Source organism: Oryx dammah, unplaced genomic scaffold (assembly GCF_014754425.2).
Source record: "Oryx dammah isolate SB20612 unplaced genomic scaffold, SCBI_Odam_1.1 HiC_scaffold_14, whole genome shotgun sequence".
Lineage (NCBI taxonomy): Eukaryota > Metazoa > Chordata > Mammalia > Artiodactyla > Bovidae > Oryx > Oryx dammah.
The window spans coordinates 21,635,100-21,660,744 of record NW_024070198.1 but is presented as its reverse complement, the minus strand read 5'-3'; the positions used below and the strand labels follow the sequence as shown (position 1 = coordinate 21,660,744).

General features: G+C 40.0%; 2 protein-coding genes, 1 long non-coding RNA gene and 1 other non-coding gene across 4 annotated transcripts in view; 3 read left to right on the top strand and 1 right to left on the bottom strand.

Moving 5' to 3' along the window:
* Positions 1 to 3,008: 3,008 nt before the first annotated feature.
* On the top strand, positions 3,009 to 3,460 carry LOC120873550 (60S ribosomal protein L30-like). The gene has a single exon (XM_040254231.1). It carries the CDS (start codon positions 3,052 to 3,054, stop codon positions 3,397 to 3,399), a length of 348 nt encoding a protein of 115 aa, XP_040110165.1. The 5' UTR covers positions 3,009 to 3,051; the 3' UTR covers positions 3,400 to 3,460.
* Positions 3,461 to 4,801: 1,341 nt separating this feature from the next.
* On the bottom strand, positions 4,802 to 10,043 carry LOC120873549. Its single transcript, XR_005723491.1, has 3 exons — positions 9,862 to 10,043; positions 5,235 to 5,283; positions 4,802 to 5,049 (listed from the first exon to the last, which is right to left on the bottom strand). It is a non-coding gene; the product is annotated as an uncharacterized LOC120873549 (long non-coding RNA).
* On the top strand, positions 6,034 to 6,140 carry LOC120873997. Its single transcript, XR_005723571.1, has one exon. It is a non-coding gene; the product is annotated as a U6 spliceosomal RNA (small nuclear RNA).
* The window catches only part of FBXW4 (F-box and WD repeat domain containing 4), an 85,817-nt gene continuing 69,451 nt past the window's right edge, over positions 9,280 to 25,645 (top strand). The window contains exon 1 of the mRNA XM_040254229.1: positions 9,280 to 9,995. Within this exon, the coding sequence (XP_040110163.1) occupies positions 9,280 to 9,995 (716 nt within the window). The remainder of the gene's footprint in view (positions 9,996 to 25,645) is intronic.

The window sequence follows — 25,645 nt, the reverse complement described above, 5'->3', positions numbered from 1 at the left end:
AAGATCCCCTGGAGGAGGGCATGGCAACCCACTCCAGTATTCTTGCCAAGAATCCCCATGGACAGTGGAGCTTGGTGGGCTACAGTTCATAGGGTTACAAAGAGTTGGACATGACTGAAGCGACTTAGCAGGCACAAACCCATGCATGCACATGTATGTATTTAAAGAAATTCCCAGAACATTCCACAAGATTTATGGTTGCCTTCATCTTCGTTTTGTATTTTCCATCATTTGTTGCCAAATGACTCTGTCTTCTGACAGAGATCAGAAAAATCACAAATTCTGATGTCAACATGAATTATCACAGATCCTAATGCTGATGGCATTAGGCCCTCCATTTTGTTCAAAATTTCTTTGAACACCACTTATTGACATAAGAAGGCTATCTCAGACTAACTAATGGTAGCATTACTGAACTGACAAATCTAGAAATCTGCTTTCTTATTCCCACAATCCCACAGTCCCATTTGATATTTCTATTTTGCCCACCCCCTTACCTTACTTGCCATATGGTCCTTAAATTTTGTGTACATGTGTGTATATCTTTCACACATAAATTGGTGCTTGGAAATGTGTTTCTCACAGTTGTAAAGTCAGAACAGTATCTTAGAATGACATCTGACCTTCCGGAAAAATCAATCTTTTTAGTATAGCTATAAGTTTGGATAATTAAAAGTCTTAAGTAGTAGTTTAAATTTTGTTGGAGATGACTTATGGGACATTATTTTTATGTCTTGCTTTTGCATTTGGGATGACAAGATAGGGTTTCATAATATCATAAATTTCTAACTCAGGAAACACAGCCTTCATGTGCATTATAAGTTTTGCCAGGATTTTTTCTAAAAAGTCACAAAAGGGTAAAATAAATTTACAAAAAAACAAACAAAAACCTTTATTTTTGTATAATAGATTTAGATTTACAGAAAAATTGTGAAACCAGAATAGAGTTCTTACATACTACCATTATCAACATTTTATGTCAGTATTGTGCATTTGTAATGATTAATGGACCAACAAGATTTCCTTGGTTTTTACCTAATATTCTCTTTTCTGCTCTAGGATACCACATTCCATTTATTTGTCATGACTCTTGTTTCCTCTTGGCTGTGACAATTTCTCAGACTTGCCTTGTTTTTGATGATCTCGACACTTTTGAGGAGGACTGGTCAGGTAGTTTCATAAACCATCCTTCAGTTTGGATTTGTCTCATGTTTTTCTCATTATTAGACTGGGATTATGGCTTTTGGGGAGCATGGCCACAGAGGTAAAGTACCATTTTCATCATGTGTATCAAGGGTACCTACTATCCATGTGACTTACAGCTGATGATGTTGAACAGGTGTTGATCACCTGGCTGAAATAGTGTTTGTCAGCCTTCTCCACGGAAAGGTACTCTTTTTTTCTCTTCTTTACATACTGTTTTCTTTGGAAGGAAGTCACCACATGCAGTCCTCTTGGGAGTATGTATGTGTGGTGGGGGAGAGTAGCTGTGCTCCATGTCCTCGAAGGTGAAGTATAACAAATTGGAATTATGTGGAAGATTTGTAAATGGACTTTTAAAAATATTAAAATTAATTAGCTTAAATTGAATGAAATGATTTTGTATATTCAGGTACAAACACCTCCTAGGTTTTTTTCTTTAAAAAAAGATTCATTATCTATGTAATATATGTTCACTGCAGAAAACTTAGAAAATATAGAAAAGGGTAAGGCAACAGCAGAAAGAACTTTCCATAATTCCACCTCTCATCAGCATCCATTTCTAGAATTTGAACATATTTCCTTCTAGTCTTCTCTACATAAAGTAACGATTTTTAAACAATATTTTAAATTGTTTCATATGAAATAAAATTATATTTTATCTTTGAATATGACAAAGACGGTGGATTCACAGGAAAACAGATCAGATCTTGGTGTTTCTAATAGGATTTCAGAATATAAACTGCCAACCTGACAGAAAGAGGAAAACAATAGAAACAAAAAAAATAAAATGGGAAAGACTAGAGATTTCTTCAAGAAAATTTGAGCAGATACCAAGAAATACCAAGGGAACATTTCATGCAAAGATGGGCACAATAAAGGACAGAAATGGTAAGGACCTAACAGAAACAGAAGATATTAAGAAGATGTGGCAAGAATATACAGAAAGATCTTAATGACCTAGATAACCACAATGGTGTGATCATTCACCTAGAGTCACACATCCTGGAGTCTGAAGTAAAGTGGGCCTTAGGAAGCATCACTACGAACAAAACTAGTGGAGGTGATGGAGTTGCTGTGAAAGTGCTGCACTTACTATGCCAGCAAATGTGGAAAACTCAGCAGTGGCCACAGGACTGAAAAAGGTCAGTTTTCATTCTGATCCCAAAGAAAGGCAATGCCAAAGAATGTTCAAACTACCACACAATTGCACTCATCCCACACACTAGCAAAGTAATGCTGAAAATTCTTCAAGCGAGGCTTCAACAATATGTGAACTGAGAACATCCAGATGTTCAAGCTGGGTTTAGAAAAGGCAGAGGAACCAGAGATCAAATTGCCAACATCTGCTGGATCATCAAAAAAGCAAGAGAGTTCCAGGAAAATATCCACTTCTGCTTTATTGACTATGCCAAAGCCTTTGACTGTGTGGATCACAACAAACTGGAAAATTCTGAAAGAGATGGGAATACCAGACCACTTTACGTGCCTCCTGAAAAATCTGAATGCAGGACAAGAAGCAACAGTTAAAACTGAACGTGGAACAACAGACTGATTCAAAATTGGGAAAGGAGTATGTCAAGGCTGTATATTGTCACTCTGCTTATTTAACTTATTAACTTATATGCAGAGTACATCAGGCAAAATGCTGGGTTGGATGAAGCACAAGCTGAAATCAAGAAATATCAATAACCTCAATAGGCAGATGACACCCCCCTTATGGCAGAAAGCAAAGAGGAACTGAAGAACCTCTTGATGAAAGTGAAAGAGGAGACTGAAAAAGCTGGCTTAAAAAACATTCAAAAAATGGGCTGCTCTTGGTTGGGGGCGTCCCGCATCTAAGGCAGGAAGATGGTGGCCGCAAAGAAGACGAAAAAGTCACTGGAGTCGATCAACTCTAGGCTCCAGCTGGTTATGAAAAGTGGAAAGTACGTGCTGGGGTACAAACAGACTCTGAAAATGATCAGACAAGGCAAAGCGAAACTGGTCATCCTCGCCAACAACTGCCCAGCCTTGAGGAAATCTGAAATAGAGTATTACGCCATGTTGGCCAAAACTGGTGTCCATCACTACAGTGGCAATAATATTGAACTGGGCACAGCATGTGGGAAATACTACAGAGTACGCACACTGGCTATCATTGATCCAGGTGATTCTGATATTATTAGAAGCATGCCAGAACAGACTGGTGAAAAGTAAATCGTGTACAGTTTTTCTTTAATAAAACTGGCCAGAGCTTGTTTTAAAAAAAAAAAAAAAACATTCAAAAAATGAAGATCGTGGCATCTGGTCCCATCACTTCATGGCAAATAGATGGGGAAACAATGGAAGCAGTGACAGACTTTATTTTCTTGGGCTCCAAAATCACTGCTGATGGTGACGGCAGCCATGAAATTAAAAGATGCTTGCTCCTTGGAAGAAAAGCTATGACAAACCTAAACAGCATATTGAAAAGCAGAGACATTACTTTGCCGACAAAGGTCTGTCTAGTCAAAGGTACGGTTTTTCCAGTAGTCATGTATGGATGTAAGAGTTGGACCATAAAGAAGGCTTAATGCTGAAGAATTGATGCTTTCAAACTGTGGTGCTGGAGAAGACTCTTGAGAGTCCCTTGGACTGCAAGGAGACCAAGTCAGTCAATCCTAAAGGAAATCAGTCCTGAATATTCTACTGGAGGGACTGATTCTGAAGCTGAAGCTCCAAAACTTTGGCCACCTGATGTGAAGAACTGACTGACTGGAAAAGACCCTAATGCTGGGAAAGATTGAAGGCAGGAGAAGGGGACAACAGAGGATGAGAGGTTGGATGGCATCACCGACTCAATGGACATGAGTTTGAGCAGGGCCCGGGAGCTGGTGATGGATAGCGAAGCCTGGTATGCTGCAGTCCATGGGGTCACAAAGAGTTGGACACGACTGAGCGACTGAACTGGATTGAACCTGATGTATAATTTCTGAAAACAAAACTTTAGACTCTTTCTATTTATGTGATGCTCAAATGTTTATACATTTATCATTAGTCCTCATTTCTTCTTTCTTATACTCTAATTTGTTCTTTATTTTACTACTACATGAGACACATTTTAAATGAAATAAAATTTGAAGAAACTTAGGTGGCTAGTTAAAACTCTGGCAATGATCTAGGCTTTTCCAACTGTCTTGTTGCATGGTGTGTTTGGATGCATAACAACTATAATTTTCTTTTTGGGAGACTTTATTGATTTTGTAAAGGTGATCCATGCTGCTTTAAAAAAAAAATCAAGCAATAGGGAAAAGTACAAAGTAAAATTCCATTACTAGAAATAACCATTATTAGCATTATTCTACAAAGTCTTCTTTTGAATATATATAAATAGGGACACATTTACAAAAAAGGTTCATATAATACATACTACACACACACTGTTATTTAACAAAAGAAATAGAAGCTGAAGTAAAATGATGAAATTACTAAACTTTTGTTATATCGCGTCTTGCAAGACAGTAGTTCCTACAAATCCTTTTGAAGTTTTGCAAAAAGATTATGAAAAGCATAAGAGGCTGTGGATTCTACATATTAACCCTTAGAAAGTATTAATAGTTGAGACAAGGACAGGATCTACTTTAGTTGTTTAGAAGCAGCTTTTATTTAGATACCAGACCTGCCTGAAGGTCAGAGGAAATGTATATTATTAGGTGTGGCTATATTAATTGAAAGGGATCCTAGAAGACTCTGAATTGAATGCCTTATTACTATTCCATTTTCTGTTGTGTAAGGTGAAGGCTTAGGACTTTCCTTGTAGCTCAGTTGGTAAAGAATCTGCCTGTAATGCAGGAGACCGGGGTTCGATTCCTGGGCTGGGAAGATCCCCTGGAGAAGGAAATGTCAATCCACTACAGTATCCCTGCCTGGGAAATCCCATGGACAGGGGAGTCTGGTGGGGTACAGTCCATGGGGTCGCAAGATTCGGACACAATTTAGTGACTAAACCACCACCATGGTGAAGGCACAGTTCAGAGTAGGAGCTTTGGGGTTAGAATGTCTAGATTTGATACCTGCTCTGTCATTTAGGAACGGTGTGACCATATGCTTCAGTTTCATCTTCTGCAAAAAAAAAAAAAAAAAAGGTTAATCGTATCTTCCTTATGTGGTTATTGATAAGAATAAGTGAGACAATACATGGAAAGCTCTTATAATAGTGCCTGATACACAGTCAGTGCTCAATAAATATATGCTATTATTATTAAGTTGTCATTCACAAAATAATCTCATTCTTTCTCATTCATCTCAGAATAATTCCCCTGCTAAATCTGCTTACTTTTAGTTAAAGGCTGGGGCCCTGAGGGCTTAAGAGGCATGCGGGCACTGGCATATTGGATGTGGGAGGAGTCTCCTGCCTAAGATTGTCATCTATGTTTATGAGAATGTACAGAACACACAGTTCTAGCTTTTTCACAATCCTAAACATATAAAATACCTGTAACAATAATTATTGCTATGCAAGTCAGTTACATGGACATACACAAAGAACTTTACATCTGAACTTAAAAATCCTCTCTAAAAGTAAACTAATATTGAACCCAGGTCTACCTGCATTGCAGGCAAACGCTTTACCCTCTGAGCCACTAGGGAAGCTAAACTAATATTAGTATTTCTAAATTCCCAGTGAAATTCATAGTCTCATGCATTTTACAGCATAGGAAATATAGGCAATATTCTATAATAAAATGGAATATAATCTATAAAAATATTGAGTCTCTGTGCTATACACCTAGAACTGATATTGCAAATCACCTATCTTCTATTTAAAAAGTAGAAAAAAGAAATTGAGTCTTATATTTTAAAATATTATGAGTGCTTGCTTCGGCAGCACGTATACTAAAATTGGAACGATACAGAGAAGATTAGCATGGCGCCTGTGCAGGGATGACACACAAATTCGTGAAGCGTTCCATATTTTTTATAAAAGGGTGAGATTTCTTTTTGATTTAACATCTTTTTAGTCATTAACTGTGATAGGCATGGTGTAATGCTTACTCAATAATAAAACTTTTTTCTTTTTTGAGAAAAAAGAATATTATGAATTTCATGTTTTTGGCATTCTAAGTTAAAAGTAGTCCAATGCTTACAGTTTACTTATTATTCAAATTCTAAATTGAAAATGCCTTATTAAAAATAAGGTAGGGACTTCCCTGGTGGTCCAGTGGTTAAGACTCTGCATTTCCAATGCAGGGGGCCTGGGTTTGATCCCTGGACAAGGAGCTAGATCCCACATGCAGCAACTAAGACCCAGTGCAGCCAAATTAAAATAAAGAAAAGATTTTTTTAAAAATGTAAATTTCAACCCCGCCCCCCCATGTTGTTTCACTGTTTCCTGGATTTGAACTTCAAGGGAGTTGATGATTTTCTAAAGATGTCCTGAAGTCCAGTGTACTCTTTTTATTTTCTTTTTTTCCTAGCTATTAACGTGTTTATTTTCTTTGATAATAAAACACCATTCAGTGTTCCATGAAGATATGCATTTACTTTGGTTACAAATCATTTTTTTCAGTCCCAGCTGATTTTTTATCTTTTTTTTTGGCTGCACCATGCAGTGTGTAGAATCTTAGTTCCTCAACCAGGGATTGAACCCAAGGCCTGGGCAGTGAAAGCATGGAGTCCTAACCACTGGACGACCAGGAAATTCCCATCCAGCTGATTTTTTTAAATAACTTGTCTCCAAAAAGAATTTTAAAAGTGCTTGTTGTGATGTAGTTTTTTTCAAGTTTGGTTTAAATCCCACATTGGATTTTTTTTGCTTTATGAGGGAGGGAGGGTTGATGAAAAATTCTAGGTGCTTCTCTGAGTTGAAACTAAACTGTAGGTTTTTTTTTTTTTTTTTAATAGTTTTGGAATTTAGAGATACACCAGATCACCAAACAGAATATATGCCAATTTTCCATTTTGGCTTTGCCTTTCTGCATAGTGAGTACTTTGGCTTATTTTGGAAATCATAAATTTTAGTTCACTTGATCTCTAGTTTGGGTGCAAAAGAAGGTGATATTTTTAAGTGATGCTTTAATTTCTCCAGTAATGAGGGCAACATGGGATAAAGAATAAGTTGCATTTGTGTGACTGTGGATTTTAATACTTGATTTAATTAAATAATTTTCTGTGCCTTCAAGTCCTCTACTGAAAACTAGGTACAGTGTGGATGAATTACTTAGTTTTACTCTGTGTAAAGAAATGGTTAAAAAAAATAAACAGTAAGAAATTACAAACATGTTTAACACAAATCAGAAGACAAAATGTAGGAACCATATGCTGTATTCATCTGTTTTCCTTCCAGAGTGGCTCACAGTATACAACTGTAGCAAAATCAATAAATGTTGAGTTGATGATATTACCTCAATATTCAGCATTCCTACCTCAACAGCCTTCTAACAGTATGAAATAAGTAAATATCTTTATAATGATTTCTAAGATATGGTCTAAATTCTTTAGTTGTACTGAAATGTCATGTCAAATATTGCTTTTAATAAGTAAACCACTGGCTGGAGTTTGGAAATCTTTTTTCTACACAAAGCCTTTGTTGTAGCTCCCCCAAACACACACCTTTTGTAGGGTATTTTTTTGTAACAGGATTTGACCTGTAACTATTATTGAGAATTTTCTTAGAGGAGTTCAAAGCATTTTACAGGGATCATCTCATTTATCCCTCGAAAGTAAGGCAGAGGCATTATCTCCACTACAGACTGAGAACACTAAAAGGCCAAGATAGGTGGGGTTTTTTGTTGTTGTTTTGCTAAGATCAAAAAGCAGTTCTAGGGCAAAGCCAGATTCCGGTCTGACCTTGTTACATGATGCTTCTTCAGTGACATAATGCAATGTCCTTCCTCTTTTAGGTCTTGCCTTATGCTACCTATTGAATAATTTCCAGAGTTGATATTTCATTCATTCTTGCTCCTGAAAATGGATCTTAAGATGTAAAAAATAAACCCCTGAAATTTTTACTATTAGGGTTTGGGGCACAGGATACTTAGGGATAGGTATCTTCCTCCCCCAGTGCTGTTCAATAGAAAAAACATGGGCCGCAAATTCAAGTCACATGTATAACTCATATTTAAGCCAATGTATCAAAAATCTTATCACTTCAACATGTACTTAATATAAAACTATTAATACGATAGTTCACATTCTTTATCTTGCATAAGTCTTCAAAATCCGGTGGGTTTTCACACTTACAGCACACCTCAATTTGGACTAGTCACATTTTCAATGCCCCTAAGCCATGTGTGACTAGAGGAAACAGTATGGGACAGCATTGGGACTTCAGTAGACTTTTCTTAGCTCTCTCTCCAAAATGGTGAATGGGATGGGGGAGCCTGGTGGGCTGCCGTCTATGGGGTCACACAGAGTCGGACAAGACTGAAGGGACTTAGCAGCAGCAGTAGCAGTGTGAATGGAATGAATGGTGTGGGGAAGGGCTCCTGGATGACCTTGGAGAATCCACTTGCACTTGGGTGGTGACTAATAGCTTCACCACTTGCTTATCCATGACCAGGGAGTGAATGCAGGATCTAGAGGACTGCAATCTTCCAAAATGTCAAAAATACCAGCTCATTGCTAGAACTCAGGTATATACCCAATGTGAGATCCCGGCCTAAGGAACCTGCCAACTTCTAGGGGGTGCAGTTCGTGAGGCCCTGGTATATGGCCTGTGGAAAGCAGGCATCAGACGAGGTAGAAGAGGGGTATGAGAGGGGGAAGGCCACCCAAGTGGGTGCTTCTTGAGGGCAGGGCCTCAAACTAGCTGCTGCTTGAAGGCAGAAGCTCCTCGGGCGGTCTTAACCAGGCGCTTGGTGGGCCTCACGTGCTAGATGAACTCACGCTGTGTTTCCGGCACACGCTTGGGGCGGCCCGGGGCATGGGAGGGGGCCGTTCTACGACCCCGCCCGCACTACGAAGCCTCTCCACGGCCTCGGGTGTGAGGGGCGGGCCCAGGCTTCGGCCCGCGCCGCCCCATGTGACCCGGTCCGGCATGGTGTCGCCTCCTCCCAGGGCGGCGGCTGTGGCGGCGGCTCGGGCTTGGCTCCGCGTCGGCCGGCCCCGCGGCCGCTCATGGGTAGCCAGGGCGGCGTGGGGCCCCCCGGGAACGGTGGGCCCGGCGACGGCGAGAGCGGGGAGACGAGGAAACTGCAGGAGGAAGGGAGAGCCGCGAGAGGAAAGCGGAGGAAGGGGAAGGGGAAAGCAGGAGCAGGGCAAGGCGGAAAAGGAAACAGAGCGGAAGGAAAGCCGGAGCGGCCACAGGCGAAGGAGGAAACGGGGCTGGGGGCTGAGGCGGGACCGAGTGCAGGCCTAGGAAAGGCAGGAGAGAGAGGCGGAAGCGTGGAGGAAGGAGCGAGAAGTCTCGCCAGGGAAGATGAGGGGAGCGTAGGGGCGCGAAAGGAGGCCAAAGGGAGAAGTGAGGGGAAGAAGGAGGAATGGAGGGTCAGGACTGGGAGGCGGGAGGGCGCCAGGCCGGCAAGAGCACAGGGACGAGGGAGTCAGGCTTGGGGCCGCCTCGCGGGGACACGGGCGGCCATGGCGACAGCGGCTGAGGAGGCGGCGGCGGCGGCGGCCCGGGAGCCAGCCTGCCGCCTAGCCGCGGGGCCCGCACTTCTGTGCCTGCCGGAGGAGCTGCTGCTGCTCATCTTTTCCTACCTGGACATGCAGGCCCTCGGCCGCCTGGCTCAGGTGTGCCGCTGGCTGCGGCGCTTCACCAGCTGCGACCTGCTCTGGCGCCGGATAGCCCGGGCCTCGCTCAACTCCGGCTTCACGCGGCTCGGCACCGACCTGTAAGCGCCCGCCCGCTCCCCGCCCCAGGCCGGCCCGCGTCCCGGGAAAGGGCGGGGCGCCGCGGCCTGGTCGGCCTGGGGCCGTGTCGTACCCTGAATTCCGAGGTCCAAACCCAACCCCTTCCCGAGCACCCAGTTCCTCTCGGAGGCCTCCATCTGAGGAAACCTCTCAAGAGCATCTCCCTTAGTCAGCACCCTCTCTGTGGGCAGCTCCTCACAATTAGCCATCTTAAGCACTCTCTTCAGCTGTTAAATGTGCCTTTTCGCAGACGTTGACCGCCTGGGTTCCTCAGCGCCAGAGGAGCCCGGCTGGTCTGTGGCTTTAGAGGCCTCCTCTCATCCAGGTGTAGGACCCATGTCCCCTATGTGGTCTATCAGGACGTTTTTGTGGACATTCATCCTCTCACTCTGTTAGGCTTCTGGGCTTTGATAAAATCAAATATGGAGAAAAGGGCTCACACTCCAAAAAAAAAAAGGCCCTTGGTCCAAGTGTCAGCGATAATTTATGACTTGATGGAGGCAGAATGACACACAAAAAGGGTACCTGCTTATGGCAGGAAGTTGGATGAGGTATACAGACTGTACGTGAAGGCATGGTATTGTAATTTGGCCTGTTCTTAGTAGGATCTGAAACCTGTGAATGCAGAGCTTAATCATGTAAGCTGTTACATAGGAAGGGGAGAAAATGTGTGGAAATGGAGTAAAAACTTTCTGATTGCACCCAACTCCATCCAATTTGGATTAAAGAAAAATTTAAAGATAGTTTTAATACAATATAGCAACATTAAGAAAAGTTGGTTTAAAACATAAAAAGTTATAATATCATCACCTCTAGGCTGCTGTTCGGTTTTAAAAATTGCTTTTCATTTGCACACTTCTTCCCCTACTTAGTTGCTATCCTACTGATCTAGCAGAATAGGTACATAATGTTTGTGGGCTGTACTATGAGATGAAAAACTTTCCTCTAATATTAGACTTTCATGCTGTATTCAGCTTTTTGCTGTCATAGATAACAAGGAAATGAATAATTCAATACATTTTTTGGTAACAGCTTTATTGAGATATGTCAGATACTGTATAATACATGTCTATTTGAATTGGTTCCTTAGAATAAATTCTCAAGATTGGCATTATTGAGTCAAAGGTTATGGTTTGTAAAAAGGCATTGTACCAAGTTACAGTGGCACTAGCGGCGATTTCATATAAGAATTTAAAAAAATCTTTGTTATTTTAGTGGACATATAATGATATCTCAAAGTTTTGTTATTTTGCCTTCCTTTAGCAGGATAAGTATTTTCCCCTGTGTTTGTTTCACCTATGAGATTGTCTTTTCCTAGTCTTAGCCCATTTATTATTGGGGTATTGACACTACTCTTAGATTCCAATCCTTGTGGGTCATAGATATTAGGATCTAATCTGTCATCTTTGATGCAAATATTTCCCCCAGTTTGTTCTTTTTATTTCACTGTTTTTAGCGTATAGAAGTTTTAGATTTAAATATATCAGAATATGTTGGTTTTTGTGTGATTTTTTAAATCATTCCTTCCCCTTCCAAAACTGAGAAATTTATGATTCCTCCCACAGACATTATAAATCTTCTCTTTGACATTCTGCTGGTTTTCCTATAATTTGATTTTTTTAAATTGTCAACACTTTCATCAATATCACTTTTCTTTTGGTGTAAGGGCCCTGAATTCAACCTTCTTTTTTTCTAAACAGTTACCTAGTTACCACTAAACTTTTTGTTAAGTAATTCGTGTCTTTCCCTTTAGAAAGACAAAATAATTTGTTTTAGAAAGCTTACTTCGACAGATATTGACTTTATATATCTATGTGTGTATATAGCCACATATGTATGTATATATATTGGGTCTATATCTGAACTCTATTTTGTTCCACTGATGTATTTTTCCATTTCCATTCTATTTTAAGTATTGTTGCCTTTTGATAAGAGTGTAATATCTCTTAGGGTTAAATTTTCCTTGTTGGATTTGTGATTTGTGTGTGTGTGAGAGTGTGACATCTCCATTCTCATTCAGCCCCCTAGCAAAAAAAAAATTCTGTGCCTTTTCAAAAGTTTCTGTGGATTTCACTGTAAAGTAATTACATATCTATTACTATTCCTAAATATGCTGTTCTTTTTTTTGGTGTGATGCAATCTCTTTTTCAGTATGTTTTCCAGCTGGGTATTATTAATGATGTCCAGGATTGCTAAAACTTTTTGGAAAATTTGAACCAATATTTTAACTTTTATTATTTCTAGTATGATTTTGTTGTTGATAATAATGATTTTCTGGGATTTAGGGGGCATATAAGTCTTGTTACCTTCATTTTGTTAGAAGAATTTTTAAAAATATACATATATTTGCTTATTTTGGCTGTGCTGGGTCTTGCTGCATGGGCTTGTCTTGTTGCAGAGCACAGGCTCTAGGGCTTTTGTAATTGTTGCACGTGGCCTCCAGAGCAGAGGCTCAACGGGCCTCGTTGCCCTGCCGGCTTTGAGATCTTCCCAGACTAGGGACTGAACCAGTGTCCCTTGCATTGCAAGGTGGATTCTTAACCACTGGGCCACCAGGGAAGCCCATCTTCATTTCTTATAACGAAAAACTCTTTCAGAGAACATCAGTTGACCTAGAAGAGCAGTTGTCTGAAATGCCTAAACCCAATCCAGCCATGGCAAAATTTGGCTTTCTTGTTCTCCTTGTAGATGAGATCGGGCACTTTCAGGGTGGTATGGCCATAGACTGCCCTCCTTATAGAGACTGAATGAACAAATGAAAGAATTTATGTTTATTTTTCTTTCCTTTTCAAATGCTCTGGGAGATAATGTGAATGAGTGTGCATTCTGTAAGTGATAATAACAAAATGAAAATGAGTTTACAGTATAAAGTGCGTTGAGACTGCCAGGTGATTTGGCTTTGTTATTTTTTAGCCACATGTTTTGATTTCTTGCCTGTGTCCTAGGAAGTGGTATCGCCAGCCTTCTAGGAAGTTGTTTTACCATAACACTTGATAAAGAGCAGGGTCATGCTCATGTTTTCTGAGTTGAGGGGGAAAGTTATGCGTGTTACAGCAGGTGGAGAGAATGTTTACCAGTGTGGTCTGTTTTTGGACAGCTGCAGAGACATGATAACCCACCAAGAGGGGCGGTTATCATCCCTGGAGGGAGATGGCATGTACCCCAGTCATCTTAGGGCATTAGGGAGCCTGGGCCCAAAGTTCAGTGAAAGTATGGCTGTTTGGATTGTGGCGGGGCTGTAGTTCATATTTTGGGCTAATTAACTGCACACTGGACAGTAGGACAAGTTTTTTATAAGCACAAAACTTCGTTTTATGAGAAGCCACACAACTTCACTGCCCCAGAGTTATCATCTATAAAGAATGAGAGTAACATAGCCAGTAAAACGAGGCTTAACCATTGTGATATGTTAGTGATAGCACAATGTTCAGCACATAGTAGGCACTCAATGAGTTATTGTAAAATGGAACTTTCAAGTTGCGTGGCTTCTCCTCTAGTCAGTCTGTATATAGCAAAAGTGGAGAAGGTTTGACAGAGAGAGGCTGCCTAAAGACAGAAGGTGGGGGAAAACACATACATGGCTGAATTTCTCTCACCTGTCCTGAATGTTTTTGGAAACATGACAGCAGAAGCTGTGGGCTTTAGGGTCTGCTCTCCCTGCCGAAGAGCCTCCTGAATTCTCAGAAACACAAACTGCTAAGGTTTACTGACCTTCCGGCCCAGGGCAAGTCCCATTCAGTTTGGCTCTTCCTAACTGATCATAGCTTTGTTGAGTAAGATGAACTGCTTTGGTTCCTTGTGATTTGTTAATGGTCTTATACTTGTGCTTGAAGGCATTTTGGCCACTTTGAAACCACAAACAAATAATTTGCTTCCCTTTAGGCCTCTTGCCCTACCAGTGAACACTGGTAGGTTTCCTGAGATTTTTTTTTTTTTAAGTGGACACAAAGACAGTTTGAGTCAGTCATCTGGTTTAAAATCAGTTTTATTTGAAAGTTCTATGAATCCTGGGGGGAATAGAAATATCTTTAATATAAAAATTAAGGAAATGTTTCATATAGCAATCTTTTAAGTTTTCCCTAAAGAGTAGAGGCAAAACTAAGCTAGTTCAGCCTTCAAGAACAAAACAATGAAATTTAACTCTGTCAGTTTATAATATAGGCTAAATGCAAGAAGTTAGAAAGTGTGACAGGTGGAAGAGCAAAGGTGCTAATTGTAAATTTGGACACTGTAAGTTAACAAAAGCAAGGAATGGAAAGAAAAAAGTATACCCATGTATATAAATCTATTAAAAAAATACTTTTGCAGTCTTATATTAAATACTTTTACCTCTCTTGATCATCTCCCTCCTAAAGTAAGTCCTGTATGTTTTCAAACTTGAGTTTTATTTCAAATATCCTTTGAGCATTACCTGGGTTCTCTCTTGCGTTTGCCTGTCATAGATTTGCCTAGAATTAACAATAGGTGTTTAGGGAGTCAGGCTCTGAGGTGTTTGCCCTGGCATGTACATTCATTCCTTAGCCAAGGTCTTGTAGGCTTGCAGCTCTTTGAGGCCGAGGGACTGGGGTATCTATTTCAGTGATGATTAACGTCCAAAGTGGTGAGATGGACACAGATAAGCAGAGTGTGTTTGTTTGTTTTAAAATGATTGCACCTAAGAGCATTTTTTGACCCAGAAAGCATAAAGTTTCCTGACTCTGAACAGAAAAGACATTGCTCACTGGTTACTTTTAAGGCCTTAACAGTGATTTTCAGAAAACAGTTAGCAACTTAAAGTAACTTCAGCTCTCTCCTTCACCTTTCTGCGGTACCTAGAAAGCAATCACTTTCTTGTTCTCCAGTTCATTGAAAGGTTTCATATATGGATTTATTTATTTTCAACTTTTTGGAAAGGCCTTGTTTTGAATGGTTTTGTGAGTTAATAAAAGTGAGTTCAGTTTACATATTTGAAATAAATAAAACAATACACCTGTGGAAACAGGAAATGGTCTAGTGCAGTCAGTACCTCCAAATACAAACTGGAGGACTTTCCTTCAAGACTGAGAATATGGAAGCTGCTTATCTCCTTTCCAGTCTTGTAAAACTCAAACAGTAGGGGATGACTCTTCTAACATTGAAGGCAGAATCATGGAGAAACCCAAAGTCCTCATAGTCTACAAGATAAACAGTTCATGTTGGAATGAAATCTCTGCAAGTATTTCAATACTGTTTCTTACTTTCAGTTTTCTATGTCTAGCCCCTTCATCTTAGGTAAAGATTGTGCTTCGGCTGCTTGAAATCAAACTGGCAGTGAGGTTACTGATGAAGCATACACATTAAAAAAAATTATTTTTTAAGTGTTTGACATAGAAAAGGATTATCTTTGTGTGGCAGCTTAACTTTAACTCTCGAGTAACCCTGGCATTGAATTAATTTTTGGTCCTAACTCAGAACCATGGAACAGGGAGAATTTCAGGTAGACTCTGCTTGAGGCCAGGCTCCAATAACTTTTGAATATTTAAGATGAGATTGACTGGAAAAACAAGGAGAAAGTTGAGTTTTGATTTTCCAGTGAAAATTGACATGCCCCCACACTCTGATCTACAGAAACAGATTTTTGATAAACTCCAGAATTTATCTCAGGTGTGTTGGCCATCAGATGAGGTTGAGAATCCAAAGATTTGGTTTATTCTTGAGAAAAGTCCTTTTTATTTAGCAGTCTTGCTCAGATTTGAACAAGTATTAGAATTTAAGGTGTAATCAGTAGAAGCAAGATGTTTGTTCTAATTAAGAATGTGTTTATGAATTTTGAATCATGTAAAGGTTTCACCTGTATCTAAAACTGAGTATGAGACTGTCTGGAGAAAGAATTTATCTCTTGTTAGAGGTTTGACTCCCTTGTCTCAACTTGAAGTCAGTTTTTCATTATATCCAAATTGTCCACATTGCCCTCCCTGAAAGTCTGGGCCACCCAATGGGCCCCCGTGTCTGCCCCTCTTTAGCCCACAATTAATTGCCAGTACATTCTTTCTTCTTCTCCTTCTCATTTGGTATTTGACATGAGCTCAAATTGCTGAGAAAGGTGACAACTGTGAAATGAAGACAGGGCATGGAGACACCTTAAAAAATACATGCAAAGGCTACTAAATGACAAGAGCAGACTGCCAGGCTCTTTCAAAACATCACCATGTCTGTTGACTTTCCATTCCTGTTCGCAGCACAAAATTGGAGGTCAAAGAATCATAGGAGTTAGAGATGGAAAAGACATTTGGGGTCAGCCAGTTCATGCCTCCACCTTCTCCTGCCCCTGATTCCAAACCATTCCTTGCATTATATTTTCTCCCCCAGCTCTTGTACAGTTTTCACGGTCTTCACTCAACCCCGGCTGTCACCTTTGGGGAATGATGCTGGAGGCTCTGTCCAGTTTCTCCTCAGCAAAGAGAGATATTGCCTGTGCCCCCAGTTGACATTCATGAACTTCTTTGTTGGTGGTCTCAGCTGAGAGGCTGAAGGCTAACTGGAAGTTTCTCTGCTGCCTGGCAGTGGGGCTTTTCTAGACAGAACTGAGGTGTATTTAGTGTAGATGATGTTGGGGAAGGGGAAAAGGGCTGGGATACAGTGCAGCCTTACCATTGCTGACTTTGTTCCTTGACGTTTTTGTAGGAAGGTTCTTGACCTGAAAGGAGATGTATGTGTGTGTGCGCGCGCACGCGTGCATGCACACCTGAGGAATGTAGTATTTTGGAGATGGACAGAGACAAGGATATATTACTTTGAGTGGGAGTTTGATAAGAACCCTAACTTGGATATTGGCAGGTTAAACTAGCCAAAAATGCTAGTGGAGAAGTAGATGATTATTTTAAGAAGTGCATGTTAAGGAAGAATTAGGTATTAGAAGTGCCAGCTTAGAGTTAAGATGAGGAGGACAGTTGGGCTGGAGGCCAGTATTTTGGGCCAGGGAACACTTGCTTTTGGGATCTCCCCTTTAAGAAAGTAGAAAAAGGGCTGTCTTGTGTTCACTGACTGCATGGTTTGGCAGGGGGAATGGTCATTTTTAGAGGCAGCTTTGGAAGGTTACCCCCAGCTCCCCCTCTTGTTCCAGCAGCTGTTGGGAGCAGTCCGAAGGGGGTATTATATTTCTTCTGGTAACTCTGCCAAGAATGAGAGGAAATCCACAATCTGTGGGCTTTTTGCGGGGATGGGGATGGGGTGGCAGGTGATGGGACAGGGAAATTAAATTGTTTTATAGTAAATATGTTGAGATACTTTTCCTGGAAAGCTGTTGCACTGAAAGGAAAGCTATTTCCCCTGCTCACTAGCTCTGTAATGGGTTCTTTCTCTGTAGAGAAAGGGAAATAATCTTCCGCTGGTGCTGCTTTTTCTTTCTTCCCTGTAGATCCAGGGAATCTCCCCTGACCTCCTGTGTTTCTTTGAATTTCGTTTAGAAAGTCCGCGTTGAAAAGGTGAGTCAAGATTCAGATACAAGTGGTGTGTGTGACTAAGGGGCCTCCCTCCAGAAGTGAGTTACTAAAGGAGAGCCTCTCTTCATCCCTTATCTTGGCTGCGGTTTGACTTTATCATAAGGGCCTAGAAACTGGTGAAGTAAAAACTTTCTGGGTGGCGTCTGGTTCATGTTCTCTCCATCTCTTCATCCAGGCTGCAAGGGCACCAGTGATTTTGAAGCCTGGCCACTTGGGCTGAGAACCTGTTTTGGTGATTAATATGGAACACAATCACAAGATTAAAAATGATAAAAAAAAAAAAAAACAGCCCTGGGAAGCAGAGCAGTATAATTATTCCTCACATTTCAGATGGGGAGCCCAGGGAAAAATCATTGTGATGATATGAGAACCAAGTTCACTTCTGAGTCTGGTAGTGCCTGATCCATGACTCAGAAGATGGCCTGGTCACAAAAAATAGTGGCATCTTTCTTGCCATTGTTTATTGTTAGAAAGTGCTAGATCAGCCTTTCTGAAAGCTGTATTGTGGGATTCTTGAAAAACTGATTCTGTGATTAAATGAGTATGGGAAATGCTGTGCTCCATATCCCCTCTCTTGAGAGCTCACAATGCCCATTGGTAAGTTAAAGGAAGTTCTGTACAAGAGAGACCTGTTTACTTTTGTTTCAGCATTATCCAAAATGTTTTGGACATCAAATTCTTTTTTCTCCCGCTTAATATCGCCTAACGTCTTGCATAATACAAACACTGATCAAGTGCCCTGCAAATTTAGAAGTTGACCAATAGCAGGAAGAAATGAATGTGAACACGGTCTTAAATCCTAAACCCACATAAAAAATCAGGGTTATGCCCATTGCTTTGGACAACTTTGCCATGTGGGTGCCACATTAAGATACTTCATCTGCTCATATTCCTTTCCTTGAGCTTCTCTAGCATAAGAATTTGGTGGCCTTGGTTGAATTTCTGAAGATGTGGTATTTTGTACATTTTTAGGAAAGGCCTTTGGAGCTTGAAGGTAGTGTGTCTAGGCTCTTGAAAATCTGTAAGTCTTGTTGAAAGTGTGACTTGCCAAAGGGAGAACTGTACTTTGGAGAACTGTACTTTTGAGAACTTGCTTAAGCAGTTCCTAGGCAGTATCTATCAAAATACCTATTATACTAGGAACAAGGTTCTTACCTTTTGTGTCTAAAACATATTTTTGTGTGATAGAACTTTTGATAGTACATTAAAGGATTAAAAGATGAATGTCTTCTTTTAAAAAAGCTGGCTTCAGAAAGTTGAAAAACCTGTCCATTTACTTGCTTTGGTATGTTAATGTCTGAGTAGAACTGTTTACTGCCCTGACCTTGTACTCTTATATCTTTAGAGGTTAAGTTCATGTATGTTGCTCTGAACATGCAGTCTTTGTTTTTTTTCGTAGCAAATTGTGTCATAAGCCATATTGTGGCTCAGCAATTTGTCTGACAGATATTTTCATAAAAATGTGGATCTTTGGTTGAGTGAAAATAAGGTCTATAAATCATTAAAAAATTTATAGCAGACTTATTTAAGGTTCCTGGTATATCACTGCTCTGGAGCATACTGGTTGAGATCCACTTTTAGAAGTACTGAGAGTTTTAAAACTCAATTTTGTGGAAATTATGACTGTATTGGACAACTGAGGCATACAGCTATGCAAAGCTAACAATGCCAAAGTTTACTGTAGGTTCAGTCTAAGGGTTCACATGAGAGAGAGAAGAATGTTGGAGGAGTCAGGGAAGTAGCGGCTTGAAGCTGGATCTTGAAGATGGATGGATTTGACTAGGTCCCAAAGTGGGAAGTAAGCATTTGTTGGGGACAAGGTAGGCTGGTCTGGCAATATAGGAGAAGATATGGGGATAGGAATGTAAAAGAGATATGGCTTGGTGGGAGTTCAGTTGCGGAGTGTGAAGACCTGGGAGGTGAGGTTGAACATGTATGGGGAGCTGACGTTTGGAGGCCTTTCAAGGGATATTTGGGTCTGCTGCATGCCCTCCTTGTGCTCTCTGTCCTGTCGTCATGCTGGGCATGTTCTCTGTAATCTCACTTCACCTTGGATGTTGAGGCTGTTCCCTATTCCTGGCCTGAAAGAATAGAGTTTAACACAACATATGGTTTTTCATTGATTTAATTTGAACCTTAATTATAGACCTCTGCTCCTGAGGCCATTGGAGGATTTAGTCTAACATATGTATGAATGAAGAGTTCGAAGCTTCTTATCTTGGACTGTTTAAATATTTGTGTATACATTAAAGCGAAAGTCTTAGTCTTGGTAGCAGCACTGGTAGGCACAGGCTGTATGGGGGAAATCTGCTTACCAGTGAGCAAAAAGAGCAAAGAAATTGAGAAAATGTTGAATTAAAACTCCAAGCCCCAGGCATCATTTTGCATAGTCCCGTCCCCACTCCTTAGCCCAGTGCCCCTTGAGATGGCCTTGTTCTGTGCTTGTGGACAGATACCCTCCTCTCCTGAATTCCCAAGGCAGCAAGATGTTATATTTATGGAAGTCATGTCAGTCAGCAGGTAGGTAGCATGCACGGTATCAGGGGGAATCAAACTTCAAGATGAGCCAGAGAGGAAAATTGATTTGTGATCCAGGAGGTTTCTGATCTCAGAGACTGTGTGGATATGACTTCTCTAGTATAATCATCCCTCAACCATTTTTCTTCAAATTCAGTTTATTTATTTGCTTTTGGTTTGGAGTGTGAATGAGGAGAGGTGAAATGAAAGGGAATTCTAGATAACTGCCTAGATTAATTTCTGTCCCTCTGGACTCACTGTTGCCAAGATTCTAAGGGGCCTGATAGCTTACTGTGGGTGCATGTTGTGTTGTTTTTGTTTAAAATAGGTCATGCACCCAGGAATGCAGTCAAACTATAATGGTGACTAAGTGCCGGAAAGCTGAGAGGGAGGGGGGCCAAGTGGAAAAATGAGCCTGAGGCAAGAGAAAAGAGGGCTGGGAAAATGGAAGTTCCACCAGGCCCACGGGCCAGGTTAGAGATTGCTCCATGCATTAACAGCTGCGCCAGAGGTTTATTTACAGGGCACTAATCATTTTGGGGGAAGCACCCCCACTTTATACCACTAACTGTCAAAGGAACAGCCAACCGGAGAGTGTTTCTGGGATGGGAAGCAAGAGTCCCTGCTGAATTCCCAGGGGCACCTGCTCCTGTCTTTTCAGTCTCTTTGGATGCCTTGTTCTACCAACTCCCTTTAACTAGGCTGTGATAGGTCCCCACAGGGAGGGAGGGCTACTTGTTTTCAGAGAGAGAAATTTTTTTTCTTTATTCCTCCTGATTTTTCAGGTGCTAAAGCCAGTAAGAATATACATATGATTTGGCCACCAACTAGGTAAATTAACCATCAGGAAGAATTGAACAAACAAAAGGGATTAAAAAAAAAAGCTGCATTAAGCTGCTTTTAGCGAAGTGGTACTGTTTTTCACTATTTCTCAAGTGAAAGCCAAGTGGAACATTTTTTTAGAGTTGAAATTTGTTTTGAAGGGCCAGAGCCAAGTACTTTGATTATGTTGTTTGTGGGAGAGGATGCCTGCACCTGCCGCTTGGTAGCAGCTTCTAAAGTTCAACTTTGAAAGTTTCTTGCTGCTGTGATCAGGCCCTCAGGGCAGTGTTTTGTTTGACCTTTAGTAAAGTGTCACCAAATGGCATTTAAGTGACCAGGGAGATGAGAGAAGTATTGTCCTTATCCTTACTCAGGAAGTATATTGATTCTTTCCCCCTTATTTCCTTCTTGCTATGATCCAGAATATTCAATTTTTGGTTTCACCTTTACCTACTAACTTAGAACTAAAACTGAGGACCATAAAAGACAGTTAACAGGATGGACCAAAACAATTGAAGTCTTAATGAAAAAGATTAGACTTGCTGTTAAATTTTATCTCCAAGTCTCTCCCAGATATGAAAGAGGAGATTGTTCATAGCTAACCTCAGTTTTCTAACCATCTAGCAGTAGTGTAGATTGCTGTCTAAAAATGTGAAACTGAGGACTGTGTTCACCCAGTGGAAGAATTCAGTAATATATTTTAGCTTTAACATGTGTGTACCCAAATCCTAATCATTCAGCCTGACTTTAAAAGAATAATTTCTAAGAGATGTAATTAAATTAGAAGAAAAATAAATGATTATTAGATTATCTATAGTGATGTTACCATTTGTCAATATAAACTACTCTATATAAAAAATAAATAACCTTTTTCATAGTGATTTGTAACTTACCTGTTATTTTAATTGTCATTTTAAAACATCACAATTGCATGAAATACTGTCCTTATTTCATATGTGCAGAAAATGGACAATAGAAAAATTAGGTAACCAAGGTTGTAAGAGGCAGGACTGGGGCTCGGATAAGTTTCCTACATTTGCATTCTGTGCCTTTCTCATAACTTCATTTAATCTATTAGTTAAGTGAAACTCAATAAAAAGGTTAAAGTTAAAATGAAAAGACCAAACTATCAACAGTTATGTGATGCATATTGAAAAGAAATACTCATTTCCTAAAACTCCATCTGTTTACCTCTTCTGAGCTATTTATGGGTATATAGTTTTATGTAGTATCTTTATAAATTACACATTGTTTTAAAATTACCACTACTGTTGTAGTAATATCCAAAATGTTCTGCAGTGTTCACATTTGTCATTTCTCATAGCTATATTTATTCTATTGCATTAGTAAACCATTTTCCCCCACAGATAGACATTTGGGCTATTTCTAGATTTTAGCTCTTAATATATAGCTGTAACTATAAATATATTTGTAAAACATATTTTTCTTTTGAATTATTTCTTTGTGAGACAGTGTTGGGAATGCTGGGAAGCTGTCCTGTAACAACTTTTCTTGACAGAGTTCTTTCTAGAAGACTTCTAGCAAGCCACCAGCAATATGTAAACAAACCCAAAGTCTTTTATCAAACCAAAGCTAGCATGTGATTTTTCCACTTAATAGATGTGAGGTGGTATTTTATTAATTGTTTTAATGTGCATGTTTGTGAACTCTTATTGTTTCAGGATGTTTCTGCAGTGTTTATCATGTGAACACTGTGTGCCTGTTCTTATCTGCTATTGGATATTGATGACTGGGTATCGGAGACATGCTGTTATCCTGATAGATTTTTATCAGTCCCCTAAAAGCTTTAGGGATAAAACTTGTACTCATAGCATTAATTGTTAGCCTTCCCCTACTATGTTACTTTCATTTTATTCTTTTTTTCCTTCTATACACTATTTAAAATTTAAATACTTAAAAACCTTCTAGTTAAAATCTTTTAAATTTACTCTTTCATTTTGGGAAAATATACATATTATGATATGAGATGAGAATTTTTTGCTCTATTGATATCTATCCAGTTTTATCAAAAGCATTATTATTTTAATGAATATTTTTATCTTTACCAAAATATTACATTGTAAAAAAATTGGGAAATAACATAAAAACACAAAGAAAAAAGTAAAAACACCCAAAGTTGGCTACCCAAAGTTGACTATTTTAGAGTCTGTTCTTCTAGGCATGTATATTTTTCTTCTTTCCTTTCTTTCTAGTAAGGCTGGGAGATGTTATACAAACAGCCCTAATTAAGTAGTGATTTCTTTCCTTACTTTACTTTGTTGCATATTAAATTCATATCAGTTTGGGTCATTTCTGGCAAAGATTGACATGAAGTAATGGATATATAAAAATCAAAATGTCTACATGGGAAAAATACTATAAAGTAAAAGCAAATAGTAAATTAGGAAAAGATTGACATCACAGAATATATAAAGAGCCTTTACAAACACACAAGTAAAAGACCATAAGCCTAATTGGAAGAGGGACAAAGGACATAGATGAGCATTTCGCAGAAGAAATGGCTATCAGACATGACCAGATATTCAGTCTTAGCCATAATTAGAAAAAATACATGTTTGAACAACAGGGAGGAATCTTTTTTTGCTTCTTAGAATGGCAAAAGATAAAAAGAAATTTTAAAAGTTTTAAAGGAAAAATGTATCCATCTGAATGCAGAGTTCCAAAGAATAGCAAAGAAAGATAAGAAAGGTTTCCTCAGTGATCAATGCAAAGAAAAAGAGGAAAACAATAGAATGGAAACGACAAGAGATCTCTTCAAGATGTTAGAGATACCAAGGGAACATTTCATGCAAAGATGGGCACAATAAACGACAGAAACGGTATGAACCTAACAAAAGCAGAAAATATTAAGAGGTGGCAAGAATACACAGAAGTAGTGTACAAAAAAGATCTTAATGACCCAAATAACTATAATGGTGTGATCACTCAGCTAGAACCAGGCATCCTGGAGTCCGAAGTCAAGTAGACCTTTGAAAGCGTAACTACAAACAAAGCTAGTGGAGGTGATGGAATTCCAGCTGAGCTATTTCAAGTCCTAAAAGATGATGCTGTGAAAGTGCTGCACTCAATATGCCAGCAAATGTGGAAAACTCAGCAGTGGCCACAGGACTGGAAAAGGTCAGTTTTCATTCCAATCCCAAAGAAAGGCAATGCCAAAGAATGTCAAACTATTGCACTCATCTCACATGCTAGCAAAGTAATGCTTAAAATTCTCCAAGCAAGGTGTCAGTGGTACATGAGCTGAGAACATCCAGATGTTCAAGCTGGATTTAGAAAAGGCAGAGGAACCAGAGATCAGATTGCCAGTATCCATTGGATCATAGAAAAAGCAAGAGAATTCTAGAAAAACATATGCTTTATTGATTATGCCAAAGCCTTTAACTGTGTGGATCACAACAAACTGGACAATTCTGAAAGTGATGGGAATACCAGACCTCCTGACCTGCCTCCTGAGAAATCTGTTTGCAGGTGAAGAAGCAACAGACCCATACGTGGAGCAATGGACTGGTTCCAAATAGGGAAAGGAGTACATCAAGGCTGTATATTGTTACCCTGCTTATTTAACTTCTGTGCAGAGTACATCATGTGAAATGCTGGGCTGGATGAAGCACAAGATTGCCAGGAGAAATATCACCAACTTAAGATATACAGATGACACCACCCTTATGGCAGAAAGCAAAGAGGAACTGAAGAGCCTGTTGATGAAAGTGAAAGAGGAGAGTGAAAAAACGGGCTTAAAATTCAACATTCAAAAAATGAAGATCATGACATCCGGTCCCATCACTTCAGGCAATTAGATGGGGAAACAATGGAAGCAGCGACAGACTTTTATTTTCTTGGGCTCCAAAATCACTGCAGATGGTGACTATAGCCATGAAATTAAAAGACACTGACTCCTTGGAAGAAAAGTTATGACCAACCTAGGCAACATATTAAAAAGCAGAGACATTACTTTGCCGACAAAGGTCCGTCTAGTCAAAGCTATGGTTTTTCCATTAGTCATGTATGGATGTGAGAGCTGGACCATAAAGAAGGCTGAGTGCCGAAGAATTGATGCTTTTGAATTGTGGTGTTGGAGAAGATTCTTGAAAGTCCCTTGGACTGCAAGGAGATCAAACCAGTCAATCCTAAAGGAAATCAGTCCTGAATGTTCATTGGAAGGACTGATTCTGAAGCTCCAATACTTTGGCCACCTGATTCAAAGAACTGACTCATTGGAAAAGACTCTGATGCTGGGAAAGACTGAAGGCAGGAGGAGAAGGGTATGACAAGAGGATGAGATGGTTGGGTGGCATCACTGACTCAATGGACATGAGTTTGAGCAAGGTCTGGGAGTCAGTGATGGACAGGTAGGACAGTGATGGACTGCAGTCCATGGGGTCACAAAGAGTTGGACACAACTGAGCGACTGAACTGAATTGAAGATCGTGAAAAATAAGGAAAGACTGAGAAACTACTGTTAGACCAGAGGAAACTCAGGAGACACAACTAGATACAATGTGGGTACTAGATGGGATCCTGGGAAGATCTGTCCTGTGACTAGTCTTGTGTAAATCTTCCTGTGAGCATATGTTTTCAGTTCTTTTGAGTAATGGCCTGTAGCCTGCCAGGCTTCACTATCTGTGGAATTCTCTAGGCAAGAATACTGGCCTGGGTAGCCATTTCCTTCTCCAGGGTATCTTCCTGACCCAGGGATTGGATCTGAGTATCCTGCATTGCAGGCAGATTCTTTACTATCTGAGCCCCTATGAAAGCCTCAATTGCTAGGTCATAGAGTAGGTGTATGTTTAGATCAATAATAAACTGCCAGA